The 16,212-nt window shown below is 40.2% G+C and overlaps 1 protein-coding gene across 4 annotated transcripts; it reads left to right on the top strand.

Moving 5' to 3' along the window:
- Positions 1–1,143: 1,143 nt before the first annotated feature.
- LOC116237438 (uncharacterized) lies at positions 1,144–16,154 on the top strand. 4 transcript variants are annotated; one of them, XM_090151267.1, is made up of 21 exons: positions 1,144–1,265; positions 1,634–1,686; positions 1,816–1,923; positions 2,387–2,516; positions 2,679–2,772; positions 3,620–3,770; positions 4,154–4,316; positions 5,367–5,492; positions 5,587–5,649; positions 7,040–7,162; positions 7,480–7,635; positions 8,229–8,282; positions 8,535–8,752; positions 9,602–9,678; positions 10,427–10,537; positions 11,117–11,200; positions 12,054–12,161; positions 12,382–12,503; positions 13,579–13,701; positions 14,832–14,874; positions 15,078–16,154. In XM_090151267.1, coding segments are annotated over exons 2-21 (2,133 nt in total). In that variant the 5' UTR covers positions 1,144–1,265; positions 1,634–1,685; the 3' UTR covers positions 15,156–16,154. The 4 variants fall into 4 exon arrangements, with proteins under 4 accessions (XP_090007393.1, XP_031462473.2, XP_090007394.1 ...); XM_031606613.2 differs by having other exon boundaries at positions 1,634–1,923; XM_090151268.1 differs by having other exon boundaries at positions 1,184–1,202; positions 1,634–1,923.
- Positions 16,155–16,212: the final 58 nt, after the last annotated feature.

Below are 16,212 nucleotides of genomic sequence, written 5' to 3'. Positions count from 1 at the left end.
CCAAGACCTCCCCACCCCTTCTGCAGCACACCAAGAGAACTAGCAGGAGCACACCCTGCTCTGATGCCAATTTCCCTTCCTTTATGCAAAGGGTGGAGGATTTCAGATTGGATAATAGGAAACATTTATTTGATTTGCAGAATCAAACTCTCTAACCCACGTAAGGTTATCAGAGCAGATACATTTTTATTTCAGCGCTGCACTACACGCTGGGTACAAGGGGGAGCTCCTCCCAGCTTGCACACTACAGAGTGGGATCTCAATACTTTTATAAGCCCAGCTCATACGTATTCAGCAGTATTTCCCAAGATCTATTGACGTATTCATTACTTTTCCAGGAATTCACTTACATACTGTCCCTCCCCCTAGTGCACACACAGTAGCTTCCTCTGGTGGTCATTGGATGAAGGCTCAACGTCTTCCTCCCCACCTGGTGGTCGTCCCTGGATGAAGTCAGTAGTCTTCCTCGCCATGTCCTTCCGACTTTTGCCCCAGTTTTGAGCTCTTCTCCCACCCTGTGTGCCTCTGCAATTTCTTACCCTGTTTGTTCCCCTTTCCATTGTTCTCTCATTGGCCCCTTTCTGCTGACTTGAGAAGGCTTCCTTTTTGGGAGTGTGTTTGGGCTAGCAAAAGTTAAACTAAGCAATTCCTTCTGAGTTAGCAAAAGTTAAACTAAGCGATGCTATCTGCAAATTCCTTTTGAGTTAGCAAAACCAAGCAGTGTTATGGACCCCTTACATCTTGCATTCTCCAGCTTACTATCTCATATTCTCTGAAAGAGCAGTCGGGCACTGGCATTGCTGTCCAGGGAGCGGTGGGAGTCACCATTCCTAGAGGTGTTAAAAACTGTGGAGGAGTTGCACTGAGGGACGTGGTCAGCAGGCATGTTGAGATGAGTTGAACTTGGGGATCTCACACATCTTTACAACCTCAATGATTCCATCATTTATCTACACAAGCAGGAGGAGCCAGAAACCCAATAGGCATAGAAACCACCCGCTCTGCCCTTATCAAAGATGGCGGCCTCCCTACGACACCACCTCGCCCTGCCTTCACCAATGATGGCGGCTCCCCACAGCCCCGCCCCATTTTGCCCTCATCAAAGGTGGCGGCCCCCAGCGACCCTCCAGCTTGCTGCCAGGGCGGAAGTAGCGCGCGTAGCGTCACCGCCCGAACCCCTTCCGGGGGGCACCGCTTCGGAAGTGATTATTTGTTCAAAGAGTGGCGGGCTGGGGCGGCGGGCAGGACATAGATGCGTGCTGAGGGTAACCCGGGGGTCCTGGGGGGTCCTCGAGCCTTGTGGGGAACGGGCGAGAATCGGGGCGGTGAGGGGTCAGCGGGGTGATGGGGCGGGGGGTTCCTGTGGGAGCGCAGCGTTCAGCTGGGGGGCGGCGGTTGAGGGAGGGCCGAAGCGGGCGGGGGGCTGGGGGAGGTCGGGAGCGTTTGGGGCGGGGAGAGGAGGGGCGGCTGCGGTGCTGCTGCGGGTCTGCGAGGGGAAATAACTGCAGTGAAATACGGTGGGCCCAGCAGATGAATGCCGGGTCTCACCCTTTTCTTCTTTTTTTTTTTTTTTCCTCTTTCTTCTTTTCAATTCTCTTCCCACCTCTTTGGTTTGCTTTGTTTTTTTTTTTAGCGTTCTCTCAAACGTGGATGGAAAACGGGATGTTGTTTGAGCTTCTGATTCCAGTGAAGTGTTGAACGTTGCTATTCGTGGTGTGATGTACCCAGAGCTTGGGTTTGGAAGAGTCCTTTTCTACCTTTCCTGCTTTTTCTGAGGTGTTTTCTGCTAAACTGGGCCTTTCCTTTGGAGTTCAGTGAGTATGGGGCCCTCTGAAGGAGAGAGAGAGCGAGACGTGATCCTGATCAGTGATGATGAAGATGACAGCACACATGGGAATTCAGTTCTCATAGTAGACCCCTTGGGTGAGTGCTGTGCTCTTCTCAACTATGAGGTGCTGCAAATTAACTTTTAAAACAAACTGAAGTAAAATATGAGATATGACACTTTTGTGTCATGTAGCTTTGGGCTGCAAGGAAATCAAAACAATTCAAAAATAAATAAAAACCAAACGAACTGCCATTGTCTCATAACATTTCTTTGCCATCGTTGGTTGTTTTAAAGAGTACTACTGTATAGTTTTAAAATATCAGTAACTTCTCTGAACCATTTTCAGTGGTGATCAGATCTTTATTTATTATTACCTGTCTTTTGACTGTGTAGGAATCTTTTGTTCCAAGCCAATGTACCTTCATTATTTGCTCCAGATGAAATAATAAGAAAGCTTGTGCCTTAAAGTTTTAAAGAATAAGTATCAATAGCTGGTTGATTTTGTAATGACACTGTTGGCTTTTCATACTAAGTCAGACTGTTTTCTCTTCTATACAGTGAAGACTGCCTTGGAAGAGAAGAAATGTGAAGAGATTGTGGATGAGGAGTGTGAACTAGTGGTTACTTTCTGTAAACAAGCAAATGTGATGCCCCATGCAAGATATGACTGTACAATACACTCATTTGAGTACGTTCAATGATGTGGAGGCTAATATGGAGGTTTCCTTTCCCACATATACTCAACCTTGTCATGTAGGCTTGTTAAAACTCTAACAGCTGAAAATGTAAGTAGAGTTGGATAAATGCACGAACTGCTTTGTAAATAATGTTCTGTTTTTCAATTCTGTAGACGAATGGAATGTGAAACATGCTCACCCCTTGGAAAAAATGCTGATTTCTGTAATCAGTGCTACTGCTACATTTGTGATAAGCTGGCTTCTGAGGTAAGGAAGAGCTGTAATCAAGAAATGCTCAAATTTGAGTAAACTGAATTCTTTAGCAATCTATAAAAGAAATCACTCTTATGCACACTGAAATAATAAATGCTATGTAGAGTTTGATTATTTAAATAGTTCCTACTCTAAATGTTGCTATCCATCAGCTTCACTGTGTTAAGTAAAGTATGGTCACCATCTAGGTTTATTTCCAGTAGTCCAGTATTGTAGGAATGGATATTCACTTGATACAAACATATGTTCATCCTGTTTGCATGGGGCTTCATGGAATGCAATTACTAGATCAGGTTGTTTCTCACTGCACTACACATATATTGAAGTTTTAGTTTTTCTTAACCCTAAGTAGGGGAGGGATGAGGTGTGGGGAGTGATGTGTTGGTTGATGGGTTTTGGTTTTGCTTTGAGGAGGAGGGGAAGATTGCTTGCTTCATTGTTTGATTGGAGGTTGTGGGGTTTTTTGTAGAATTCAGAAAACTTTGAACTGTTTGCAAAGTTGGGGTGAATGTTCAGAAACAATGCTTTGATATCTCATAGTATATTCTGTGAGGAAGATGTCAACCTGTCTCCATAAGTATTCAGGAATTAGAGTAAATTATTGGGGGGGGGGGGGAGGAAGTCTCTTTTATTATCATTGTTCTTTTTAAGTTATGGTAGAAAAGCATTGCCACGTTGTCCTCTTGCCTCACCTGTCAAATTACAAAGCTAGGCAAAACCACAGAAGCAAGACATAAAATGAATTCTAGTCCTTCACTTATAGAGAGGAACTAACTTTTGATGTGCTTAACTTAGGGGACAATAAAATGATTTTCTCTGTCTTTCACTTATTATGAAACAGTGCCAGAATTGGACAACTTCTTCCCTCTGTCACTGCAATGCACATAACAAAAGCAAATTCTGGAAAGAGCAACGTGATTTTGCCTTGGCTGGTGTTCTTGTAATGTTCAATTTGGAGCTCACAGATATAGACGCAGACCTTCGGCATGGTGGTAAGCACAGTGTTCTCATTCTGTCCTGGCAGACCTTTGGCTCACTGTGGCTACTCAGTCTGTGGCTCTACTTGTAATCTACAAGGACAGCTTGTCTGGACCACAACTGTCCTTGTAAAGACTTGGTGAGTTATTTAGATAGCAGCTCGCTTCTGCTGTCCTCCGTCTGGGCCGTACTCAGTCCAGACAGATCTGCAGTTCCAGGCTTGTGTGTCCTGCTTTCTTCCCCTTGGAAGAAGCAACAAATCATGCCTGGCTGTTAAGATTGGGTGCAAGTGATTTATCAAATATTTTACATAGGGTATCTATGAATGTCTTTATTTTAGTTTTGAAATAATTTTTTGCACTAAAAGTTTCACATCTCCACCTCTCTGTCCTCTTAGGAAACCTTCTAATAAGTTTTATCCAGGAACTTTCTGTGGAATATAATAAGTATTTAATTGGAGCGAGAATAGCTCCCACAGAGCACGAGTGCTTTTGTGTCCCAAAGCTGCCTCCTGGTCAGTGTGGTATCTGCAGATCACGCAGCACAGAGATTGTATACAAGTAAGTGATGACAGAATTAGCAGTATGTGTTGGTCGCTGCAGGTTTTCTTTCCTTAAGTAACATTAGTAGTTTTGTGAAATGGTAGCAACGTAATGGAGGGATCTTAATTGATCCGTAAGCAATTAAACTGAATTTAACTTGGATATATTTTAAGAATCATCTTAAACACATCTTAAAAGATACCTGTTGTGCTATGCTAAGATGGTAGTATTCCTGGTTATAACAACTTGGAAAAGCATGAAACAAACCCTCGTGTTTTTACTGATTTGTTAGAATTGAGTTTGGCTTTTACTTGATGGCATTTGCACAGGCGTTACTTTCAGAATTTTAAGAGCACACACCATGTTCCTGTTTCACAGATTCTTTTCGGGGAAAGGTGAATCAGTTTACTTTCAAACCAGTGATTTGCAGAATCAAAGTCTCTAACCCACGTAAGGTTATCAGAGCAGATACATTTTTATTTCAGCGCTGCACCACGCGCTGGGTACAAGGGGGAGCTCCTCCTAGCTTGCACACTACAGAGTGGGATCTCAATACTTTTATAAGCCCAGCTCATACGTATTCAGCAGTATTTCCCAAGATCTATTGACGTATTCATTACTTTTCCAGGAATTCACTTACATACTGTCCCTCCCCCTAGTGCACACACAGTAGCTTCCTCTGGTGGTCATTGGATGAAGACTCAATGTCTTCCTCCCCACCTGGTGGTCGTCCCTGGATGAAGTCAGTAGTCTTCCTCGCCATGTCCTTCTGACCTTTGTCCCAGTTTTGAGCTCTTCTCCCATCCTGCGTGCCCCTGCAATTTCTTTCCATTGTTCTCTCATTGGCCCCTTTCTGCTGACTTGAGAAGGCTTCCTTTTTGGGAGTGTGTTTGGGCTAGCAAAAGTTAAACTAAGCAATTCCTTCTGAGTTAGCAAAGGTTAAACTAAGTGATGCTGTTTGCGAATTCCTTTTGAGTTAGCAAAACCAAGCAGTGTTATGGACCCCTTACATCTTATGAAGTATGTCACTGCAGATGCTTTTTCTCATGGACTACTTAACTTTCTCAGGTATTCTGGAGTTTATGCACTGGTAACAAGATTTTTAAATCAGGCTGAAAGAGAGAGTCCTAAAGCTTGTGCTGTCATGTTTCTGGGAGCAGCTAGAGAGATAACCCTTCATAAAGACCCTGCTTTGTGAGTATCCAGTTCCATAGTTAGTGTATAATCTTTATTTGCTTCTCAAAGGGAAATAAAACGTACCACTTTGCTTTCTCCTGCTCCCCCACAGAAGCTGGCAGAACCTTGGTCATACTGCTTCACTAAAGCTTGCTGTCCCTTGTTTGTTGCAGAGGTAAGACTTGGCTTATTACATAATAGTAAGAGATGGTTGCCGGATGCAAACTTTGTGACTACACTTGAAGCACACTTAAAAGGGCTTCTATTCAAAGGCATAAAGGAAAAATGAATGTTTTAGCTCTTAAAAAACAAAAGTAAACTTGCAGAGCTCTAAAATAAGTGTATTTACTCCATTTGTTCTGTAGCATCAGGCAGTAGGACCTTGCTGTATTCTACTAGGCTCTGTTTGAGCAGAGCAGGGAGAGCCAGCTGCCTGCATGCGTGGGCTGCGAGTGGGTAAGGACGGACAAGGTTATAAACAACAGTGTTTACCAGTCAGCTTGGTAAGCAGAGACCTCAGCAAACTATCATATTCTATAGCTGTTTTTACAGATAGTACAGCTAGATTGTTTAGCAGCTCTGTTGTGTATTACTCCCTTTTTGTGAAGGACAAGAGCCACGTCTGCCTTGTTTTACAGCCACATAAGCAGTCAACCCTCCCACAATGGGGAGGGAACTCAAAGGCAGGATGATGGAGTACTTTGAGTCTAGGAGTGTTCTTCTAGGCCGGACCAGAAGATGGTGTTGGGTGGCTACTTGTGGTTAGTAAGCCTAACAATAAGTAGCACCTGTTCAGAGTCAAAACAGCAGTCTTGTAGTCCTCCTCTGGGATGGAGTAGTCAGGGATGTAACATAGTGAAGTTCCCCCAGAGGATAATGAATGAGGACATCCAGCTCACTTGGCTTAATTCATTTCTCATTTTAGCTTTTCACCTTTAACCTGAAATTCACTTGCAACAGAAGGTTAATGAATTAAGAATTAACTTTTTTTTAGGAACACTCAAAAACAATTAATGTTCTCACCTCTGTGACAGGTATAACCTAAATCCTGTATCAGTTTTCATTTTAAATGACTATTCTTGAATTTATTAATTTTTTACTTTAAAAGAACAGTAAAGTATATATTTTTTTTTTGCCTTTCCCCCCAGTTTCAAAATAATTGAGCTCTTCTTTACCTTAGTGTGTTCTCTCCAGTTTTCAGTTAAGACAAAAATGGTTTCACTGACTTGGGTCAGTCAGCTTCCTTATTGAGCTCACAGTGTGTTGCTTCAGTGTTTCTCACGTACTTAGAGGGGATCTTCTTTAAAACCTGAGACCACAGAATGCATGGTTTCATTGATAATGAAATATCAGAATAATAACATAGAGGCAATATCCATATTGGTTACAAATATTAAAGCACAAACTTGAAGATAGACCCAGACTCTCTGAAGCTCAACTAAAGAAATCTATATATAATCTCTGAGGAGCAGTTTTGCACAGGATTTTCTTAAAAATCTAAATATTATTTCACTTAAAGGTAGCAGATTTTTATTTTTGCTTTTGCTTTTCTTTTTAAAACACAGGATCACAACACGACTTCAGAAGATGCTGGTGTTGTGTGACTTCCCAAAAAGTTTATACGAGAAATTTGTTAACTTTTTTCAGTCCATCTCACTTCCATGTCACTGTTTTGCCTTCTCAAATAGGTATGTTCTTTGTTTATGGAATTTATTTTTATACCATTGGCTGATTTGTAAACTGACTTAGGGAATGGTTCTTTCACTGATTGCGCTGAAGGTGTGTGCTTTATTGGAAGGCTTCAGTATTCTCTTCTTTATATCCAATCCTTAGCACAGTGAGAAACTGATGTTATGGCTAAGCTCTTGTTTGTATAAATCCTTTCATTTTCTTTCCCTGAAATTGAACTGTAAACTTCAGAATGTTTTATTAATAAGTCTTTGTGTGAAACACATTGTAGCATACCAACAGAGTCCTTAGCATTTCTTCATTCTTGTGTTTCCAGCCTGAATGTTGTGCCATGGGATCATGTGTTATTGACCACGGTTTTGAAAGGGCAGAACACCACAGGGCAAAGGACACAGAAGGGAAGGAAAACGTTTCTGTGGGAAGTGCTTCCTGTCGTAGAGGCTCGAGTGGAGAAACTGGTAGAAAATACAAAGTATGATTGGTTTGGTCTTGCTCTGTTTGTTCAGTTTTCATAAACCCAACTTTTGTATTTGTTAATGCTACTAATTGCCATACCGTGCTTTCCTAGCATCTGCAAGAATTTTGCATTATGGGGAAATATACAAAAGAGGATATATTTGAAGCTGTTTATTGCCATTACTTATTAGCAAGACCAGTACTCTTTGAAACTGTTAGAATCCGGTCATTGTTTTGTTTCAGTAATCTCAGTAGCTTTTGGAATTCAATGTTAAAAACAAAATCAGTTCATCAAATGCTGACTATTTGGAGGACAGTTTTAAAACTAAAAAGCGATCTTAGTCCTCTTATAGACTTGTCTTTTCTTAGCCTGCTATTGTTTGTTTTTAGTGCACAGAGATGATCTGCAGATTAATTTAGATATCTGCTGTATTCAGAAGTGGCATTTGAAGCTTTCAGCAGTCTCTTTCTGCCAGTTGTACTGTCCTGTTTTACAGTGCTTTTATGTGAGGAGAACTACTGTTTTGCTTCATTAACTGTAGTAATTGGATTGACCTGTTGTATAGAGCTTAACACTTCCTTTCTCTTCCACTCTTTCTTTTTCTCCAGCTATAAAGAAGTTGTTCGCTACCTGAGAGCTGTGAAATGCAATGACACCAAAGGGTAAATAGCTTTTGTTTGTTTCATTGCCCTCAAACTGTGTCCCAGTCTCTTTTTCTTCATCTAATAAAACAGAATGAAAGGCAGTAGGATTTTGAAAGCTGTTTGCCAAGTGAAAGTAATACAGCACTGCAGCTCAATTCTGCCTTATTGGATGTAACTTATTAGTTGTCAGACTTAACTGGGTGTATGCATACATGTTGTAAAGCTTCTGCACAAACAGAAATCAAGTACTCATTTATTTCTTCTTTCCAGGCTAAGAGACCTTCGAGATAAAATCCCATTCTATTTGTGTAAAACTGGAGACTTCATTGATGCTACACATTCACTGTTGTTTCCCATCAATAGCCTTGCGTGCTGCACTGCGTGCCGACTAACTCCTCTTCAGTTTGAGGTCTACCTGAAGATATTCAAAACAGGCAGTGTCCCTGCTGGAAAGGATATTCAGGACCCTGGGCCATGGGTTACTGTTGGCAAGTGATTTCTTTTTATTTTTTTTTTTCCTCTTATGTGTTTAGGATCTTATTTAATTGCAGCTCTTTAAATTCAGAAATGTTTGGGGGGGGGGACTCTGAATCCAAGTATAAATTGTCTGGACTAAAGCATAGTGCAGATCATTAAGCAGGTAGAGTGTCTTTATATTTGAGCATAAATGTGTGTAGTACATTTCACAGAGAACGTTACCTTTTGTCAGTTGTGAAGTTGTTTTGCTGAGAACAACCCATTAAAAGAAAACAAAAAGCTCTCTATTATATCCTAGCATTATAAATGGCAGTACATAACTTAGCTTTGTGAGGTATTATATCTCAAGAATGAAAGTTTTCTGATGGAAGGGGTCTCGTGACCTGTATATAGAATCATAGAATGGCTTGGGTTGGAAGGAACCCCAAGGATCAGCAAGTTTCAAACTCCCTGCCACAGGCAGGGCCACCAACCTCTGATCTACTTGTCAAATGTACTCTGAAGTGAAAGATTGATTTTTGGAGATGTTCAGTTATTAGAGTTCTTAGAAGTATGGGATACTGTAGTCTCATTTGCATAATAAGACTTTGTTATGGGTCACCTGCTGTGATGGCTTAGTCTAAACTGTATTCAGTTGTTTGTGTTTGTTTGTTTTTTTTACAGCATTCCAGAATAGCATTTCAGTTGATGGAGGTTCTGAATAGGAAAAACTGCTGTAAAATATAGTAAAATAGCTGTAGATACTTGTTTTTCCTCTAGGTTTCTGTAGGAGTATGCCTTTAATAATATTTTGAGTTTGTTCATATTCTATGATTGTTCAAGGAGTAAAAGATGCATCTTTAATTTTTTTCTTCTGACAGGGTCTCCAATGAAAGATGGTGTTCTGATTAGGCAGGCATTCAAACTCCTTTACAGCAATCTGTCACTGTACAGAAATGTGAGTCCATATTAGAACTATTTATGTGGCCTCTTTAGTGGTTCTGTACCTTACCTGCTTTGTCCAGTTGCTTATCTAATGAAAGGATTTACTGCCAGAATCCTCTGAGTAGTTTACACCTCTGTGAAGCTTTTGTATACTGGTGGATTTGTTTGGGGGTGTGGTGGAAGTAAGTCTGCAAACGTTTTTCTCAGATAGCATTTCTGTGCTCTCACAAAACGTGTCAAGTTGTAAGCGATCCATTGACTCAGCTGGAGCTTTACTGATAAAATTGTGATAAATACTGCTTGTATGCAGCTCTTGCAGCTTCAGTGAATGTAGCAGTGTGCCATAGCAATGATGGAACGATGAGAAAATTTGCCATATGTATATGTTGAATTATGTTCTTACCACTCAGCTGTTAGGGAGAAATTTTCCCTGTTAAGTTGTGCTAGTGTAATTTTTTCAATGGGGCTGCAATGATTACACCAGCAGCAGGTCTGTTCTTTCTGTTCATGTTCCATAGAATTAAAATAGGTGGAAAAAAGCCTCGTCTTTACAGGTGAGGCAAAATGGCTGTTTCTCAACATGACAGATCAAACTGGGAAACCCCAAACATTAACCTGTAATTTGAGTGTAGACATGTCTGGGAGTTCTGTTAGAGGCGGGTAGAAGAAAGAGAATGCATATCAAGGAGACTTATTTTGATCATTAAAAGTTGCTAAAGACGTATTTGATCCCGTAAAACAAATTTTCTGTTGTATTTCAGCCTAAATGCTGGGGTTCCTTCATCATGATTATGGGTAGTAGCTGTTTTCTGGAAAGAAATGGGCGCCTTTGTCCTCTGACAGTGAAAGAGCCCCCAGTTGCATTCCAACAGGTAACTGGTCCTGTGCTCTGAGATGGAAGAATCTGTTGTATGGTTTTATACAATGCTTCATCCCATGTGAACGTTGGCTTGTTCATTTAAATATTAAGGTTAACTTTACCTCATCAAAAATTCTTCTGGTATGTGCCAGTGTAATACTTGACAAGAAGTTGTTATTTGTGAGTGGTAAATGCAACAACGAATAGATTAACTCTGCTTGCAGCTAAGTGCCAGATACCTATTCTGTATTGTTTAATATTGAGATGAATCATGTAACAGCAAAATGCATAGGAAAGAAATTTAAATGTGTTAAAATAGCTCTAAGAGACAGTGCCTGGATATTTTTTTCACAAGAACAGAAATAAATGTCTGCTAAGCACAGTGGATTAAAATTAAGAGGTTATATGTCGTTGTTTAGTTAGTGCTGTAGAGATTCAGCTTTCTCTGAGTACAATGAACAATCAACCTCATTTGTAAAAACACTGAAAAGTAATTAAAAGCACACTGAAGTAGTAGATTAAATGTTGGGCGTAGTTTGATACGTGTGAAGGCACCCTTTCCCTTCTTCACAACTCATTACTTCTGTTGCAGGGGGTGCTGGTTGCCAGTGATGGTCTCTTCCAGGAATTGAAGGCAAAACTTAATGTTTCATTCCCACCTGGTATTTTCTCCCAGGTAAGCGTGCACCTGTCAACAAGGGAACTGACTGTTTTATTGCAAGATACTTGAAGGTACTGCAGTATTGAAAACAATTAGATTATCATAAAGAGCTTCTGAGATGAGGTTTGAAGTTTTGGGGGAAGTGGCATAGGACTGGTCTAGGCACAATCTAAAGGTTAGAGTTGTTACCTGAACAGACCCTGACTGTTTTTATTTTTTGTATTCAGAACTGGCACTATCTGCAATCCATCCAAAAGTTTTAATTCATCACTGTCCAAATTTATGTATCCCCTAAAGTGGGATGGTTAGTAATCAGTGAGTCTGTATTAACTTTTCAGAGTAGTCTTGTATTTGGTTCAGATAGGAGGCTGTCCTTTGAGACTGATAGTGTGTCTCCAAATTCAGAATAGCCTGGAATTTCTCAGTTTGTTGTGAATGATGGTTTCAGATGTAATGGAGCATGTTTAAAGGGGTCTTGAAACAAATAGTTTGTTAAATATAATCACCTATCTAAGGAGCAATTTTATTCTCTTCCTAATTCTTTTGTGGGCTACATTTAGCTTTACTACTCCTGGGCCAGACATTTTGTCTCATTAATTCTTCTGCTTCTGTCTGGTGAGAGACCTCGTGTTTCTAGGTGGGACTTTTTGAGATCCTCACATGAAACACCCTATATAGGTAAAAGTATCTGTTCTATTCACCTTTCCTTCAGTCTTCATAAGATTCTTCTGAATGTAGTATCTGTCATCCAGCAGATGTGATTGGAGTGGTAGTAACTTACTGCTGATTGGACTGGAGGCAATATACAAGTAGTGTGAAAGAGGACTTTTAAATATCAATCTCTTCTTTTTTATATCTCTTCCTGCAGTTGCACCAGGAGGCTTGTCTTATTCTTGCAGTGCAAGCAGTACAACAGATGGTTATCTGTGAACTCCCATACTTAACTTCCTTCCTAGAGATATTCCTGGCATTTGGGGTGAGTCCTAGAGATTGACTTCTGTTTGAAGAGATTAAAGTGGATTATATTTAAAATGAATGTAACGCCTACTTGGAGATTTTTGCGTGCATTTAGCCTAGTTTTGTTCCTCTGAAGCTTTATTGGCCTTTAATATCTTTTGTTATTTTTAGGGTTTGTTTTGTTTAAGAAATAATTGAGAATTAAGTTGAATTAGTGGCCTTATTTTGTCTCTTCCTAGAATAACTTCTGGGCTCTGAGGCTGTTACTGAATCATCTTTCCTATGATGAACACATTCTCCATGGCGTTGTCGATCTGGTTTTGAGAGATCTGAATCGTCAGAAAGCAACAATGCTGAAACTGTGAGTAAACACTTCCTGAAATCTGCCTGTTTCTGGAAACATTAACAGCAGGCTTACAGCAGGAACATGATAAAGATACAGTCTTTAGCTCTTTGAAAATGACCAGCCTGGTGCTTTGAATAATAATGTGAAGAAAATGCTAGGAGTCAATAAGAAAGTAATAGGAGGGGAGGGGGGGGAAAAAGCAGGTGCATCATTTATGTAAATATTCTAATACTGTGTGTGATTCTGGTGGTGGTTCTTGAGATATGGATTGACCTCTGTGAGAGGAATTGTTTGACATGGCTTGGGCATCCGAGCCTGGGGCTATGGCAGTGGTCTGCAAAATCACACATGATGTGCTGATGGTGACCAAGGAATAATTGTTCATGGTTTACTCTTAAACAGGAGTCAGGAGCCTTAAAGGAAATCTAAAGTGGCAAAAACCAAGCTGGATTAAGGTTGTATTACTTGGAGCTGTGAATTTGGTTGACAGGGAATGCTGTGAAAATGAAAGGTATATAGGTTGAAAAGCAGGCACATTGCTGGAAGATTGTAAAGTACAGTTAGCATAAAAACAGCACTCCAGCCCTGAGGAAGCTGAAGAGCTCTTGAAGATGAGCGTATCTAGAAAATGATTTCCTTCAGGTCTATATGAGCTAACGCTGTTCCTCAGCAACCATTCCTTCAGACAGAGGGCATATAGGGCATCTCCCTTCATATGTCTCGTTTGCAGAAGACCAAAACAAATATACTTGTCACAGAGCCAGGACACTAACCTGGATGGGGCCACTGATCTGACTCGGTTCTGTATTCACATAGCTGTGAGGCCCTAGTATTTCTTATGCAGTAATGCATTATTGGCTGGGTACATCTGAAATAACTGTAGTAATCTGAAGAATATGTGATCATGGCATTGCTATGGCTGTCTAATCAGAGGGGAGACTGTGAATCTGAATTCCTATAATTAAATGCCCCTACTTCTAGAGCAGACTGGAGAATGAGAAAGTGGCAACAGGAGAGAAGCAACACAAATATTGCCGTTTGTCTCTGCTACTGAACTGATGCTTTCTGTTTTCTGGTTTATATTGCTTAGATGGCAAAACCTTGGTCCCCAGTACGTGGGTGAATTTGTTTGCCTGTTCCTGACTTGTAGAAACAGGATACTGCAGTCCATTGGTGTGTTGGCTCTGGATATAATTACAGAGAACTTGCACGTGTAAGTGTTAATCTTTATCGTAGCCAGATAATCAATCACTATATGTTGCAACAGTGCTAGTAGTTTCCTTCTTAATTAATAAGCTTCACTCACAATTCACTCCTATTTCATGTACTTCCTTATTATAAGCAACAGTAAAGATATCAAATGTGATGAGTTGAGTAGATTTGCAATTGCTCTGTGTTCCTGATCAACCAAATGGCCTTCTGACTTCCCGGAGTCTTGTGTTATGAAAAGCACAAAGTGTTGTTATATTGCTGTGTACTTATCAGAGTACACTGGGTATACTGATGGTAATACTTCCTTTAAACTTGTAAGAAATGCTTCACGTGGTGGTAAGAAAGATCCCCACGTTAAACTGAAGATTCAGGAACATCTGTGCACTAATGCGAACTGAGGACGTGGCTAAGGCTGTGCTTGTCAGGGGGGACCACTTGCATTACAGCAGCACAAAGCAGAAAATGGAGTTCTGAAAAGATCTGAGTACAGTATTTAGGTCACCAATGGTAGTAACACACTGGTTGGATGATCTTGGAGGTCTTTTCCAACTTTGGAGATTTGTGATTCTGACACATCACTTCAGACTGCTGGCTGATCCGAAGTACAATCCTTGCTCCCTTCTCTTACAGGCTGTGAAGGATCATACACTGTAAAGTAATAGACACAAATATATTGACAAAATAGTCTTAAAATGCAGTGACTCAAGGATTATATACCAGAAGGCAGTAATTGCCTGCTCTGGCACTTTTAGTTCACACGCAGCAGGTAGCAGCAGAGAACTCACTTCTTTGTAACTGCCTTAAGTAGAAAACATGGACATGTGAGTTAACCTTCCTTGGAAAATGTTTCTGTTTCTCTTCTCTTCAGCTTTTGTTGTATGTATTTCAGAAAATAAAATTCCTGATCTTGCTCAGTTCTATGAGTTGAGTTCTACTGAACAAATTTGCAACTCTAATAAATGCTTTTTTGCATCTAGCAGCATTCAAGGACAGGATCTGATTGGATCCTTTTTATTATGGTCTGCCTTTGTTTGTATTTGGAATCTGAATGGAGTAGTTGGGGTGGCTGAAACTGGGAGCAGATTTGTCCCTATAAGAAAATGGGTTGAGAACTGTCTATCTGTTTTTCAGATGTCCATGGGCAAAGCACCTTTACAACTTCTTTCACAATGCAGTAAGTATCCCTGTGTTCTAGAGCTAAGCAAAAAAGTGAGTAAATGACAAATACATCAATTTTGAGAAATATATTGATATGAGATGATTTGATACGTGATGGTTAATTGATAAATATTTGAAATAATTATTTAGCAGTATCGTTTATTGTAAAAATGACAAATTACTGATGTGTATTAACCTTTTCTTTCCTCCTCTGCTCAGCGGTTGATGCACCTGCCCCTTGGTGCCACAACTCATCACGAAGTCTCAAAGTTCATGGATGTTCTTGAAAAATTGTGATCTGGCCAAATTTTCAAGTGTATTTTTCAACTTGCCTCAATCCAACACATCTCTTCCTGGAGTCTCTTGTGTGTTGTTCTGGTTGTCATCTCTTCCCTCGCTTGAAATGTTCACCTAAAAACTGACTTCAGACCAAGTGTGGTAATAAAATCTCAGATCTAGATGGCGAACAGCATCTTATCCTGGTAGGTGTGTTCTGGAAGCTTCCTTTTTACAGGCACAAGTATTAAGCTGTCATTTAAAGAGACAGGAGCTACACATCTTAAGAAAAGCTGGTCTGTAGAGAAATGCTCATCAGAGACAGCAGTGGCAAGAGGAACGAGGGGAGAGGAAACAAAGTGGAAAGCATCAAAAGTCTTTTGCTTATGAGTTGCACAGGTGTTTTCTGAGTGAAAAGCCAGCAGAAGAACTGCTGAGAAAGCAGTTAGACAAGCTGCTTAAATTAGGAAAACTGCCTCTCCAAAGGTGTACAGCAGTGTAAATTGGATGCTGTTTGCACTCCTTGTTTTTGTATAGTGTGTAATTATAAAAATAAGCCACTTTTCAGTTAGTGTTGCTTGGCCTCAAGCCTTTTTACTCACTCTAAGAAGTCAGAATCAAGAAAACAGTAGCTTGTTTTGTTTGTATATAAAAAAATATATTTTTCAAGGCATTCCAATTGTAGGCTTTTTTTTTTTTTAAACATTTTGAAATGGCTGACTTAAACTGGTGCTGAAGGCTCTTTGTTATTTGAAGTATTATTATAATAGTAAGAGCTGACTTTTTTGGGAATTGTGGAGGTAGAAATAGAGAAGTATTTCTTGCCCAGTTGTGCTCTTCTTTGCCCCAACATGATACGTGTGTGCTGTGGTTTGGAAGGCAGGGTAAGACTTCTGAACATGTTGATATAAACTGTATTTTGTTATCCAAATTCAGTTAAGTTATTGTTGAACTTTTCTACAAAAAGTGTACATGCATCTAAAAGGAAAAGAAGTTTAATAAAAAAAAGATGTAATAAAACTTTGTAGCATTTTCTTCACATTATTATTCAAAGCACCGGGCTGGTCATTTTCTGGTC

The sequence above is a fragment of the Phasianus colchicus genome, chromosome 16, assembly GCF_987193195.1.
Source record: "Phasianus colchicus chromosome 16, bPhaCol1.hap1.1, whole genome shotgun sequence".
NCBI classification, from domain to species: domain Eukaryota; kingdom Metazoa; phylum Chordata; class Aves; order Galliformes; family Phasianidae; genus Phasianus; species Phasianus colchicus.
The sequence above is the reverse complement of the archived record's forward strand: the minus strand, read 5'-3'. Positions and strand labels throughout refer to the sequence as shown.

What these genes read in the sequence shown, in the direction of transcription:
- LOC116237438 (XM_090151267.1), top strand. An exon ending in TCTCATAGTAGACCCCTTGG is followed by an intron (nt 1,924 to 2,386) that starts GTGAGTGCTGTG and finishes TCTTCTATACAG; the next exon opens with TGAAGACTGCCTTGGAAGAG. An exon ending in ATCTGTCACTGTACAGAAAT is followed by an intron (nt 9,679 to 10,426) that starts GTGAGTCCATAT and finishes GTTGTATTTCAG; the next exon opens with CCTAAATGCTGGGGTTCCTT.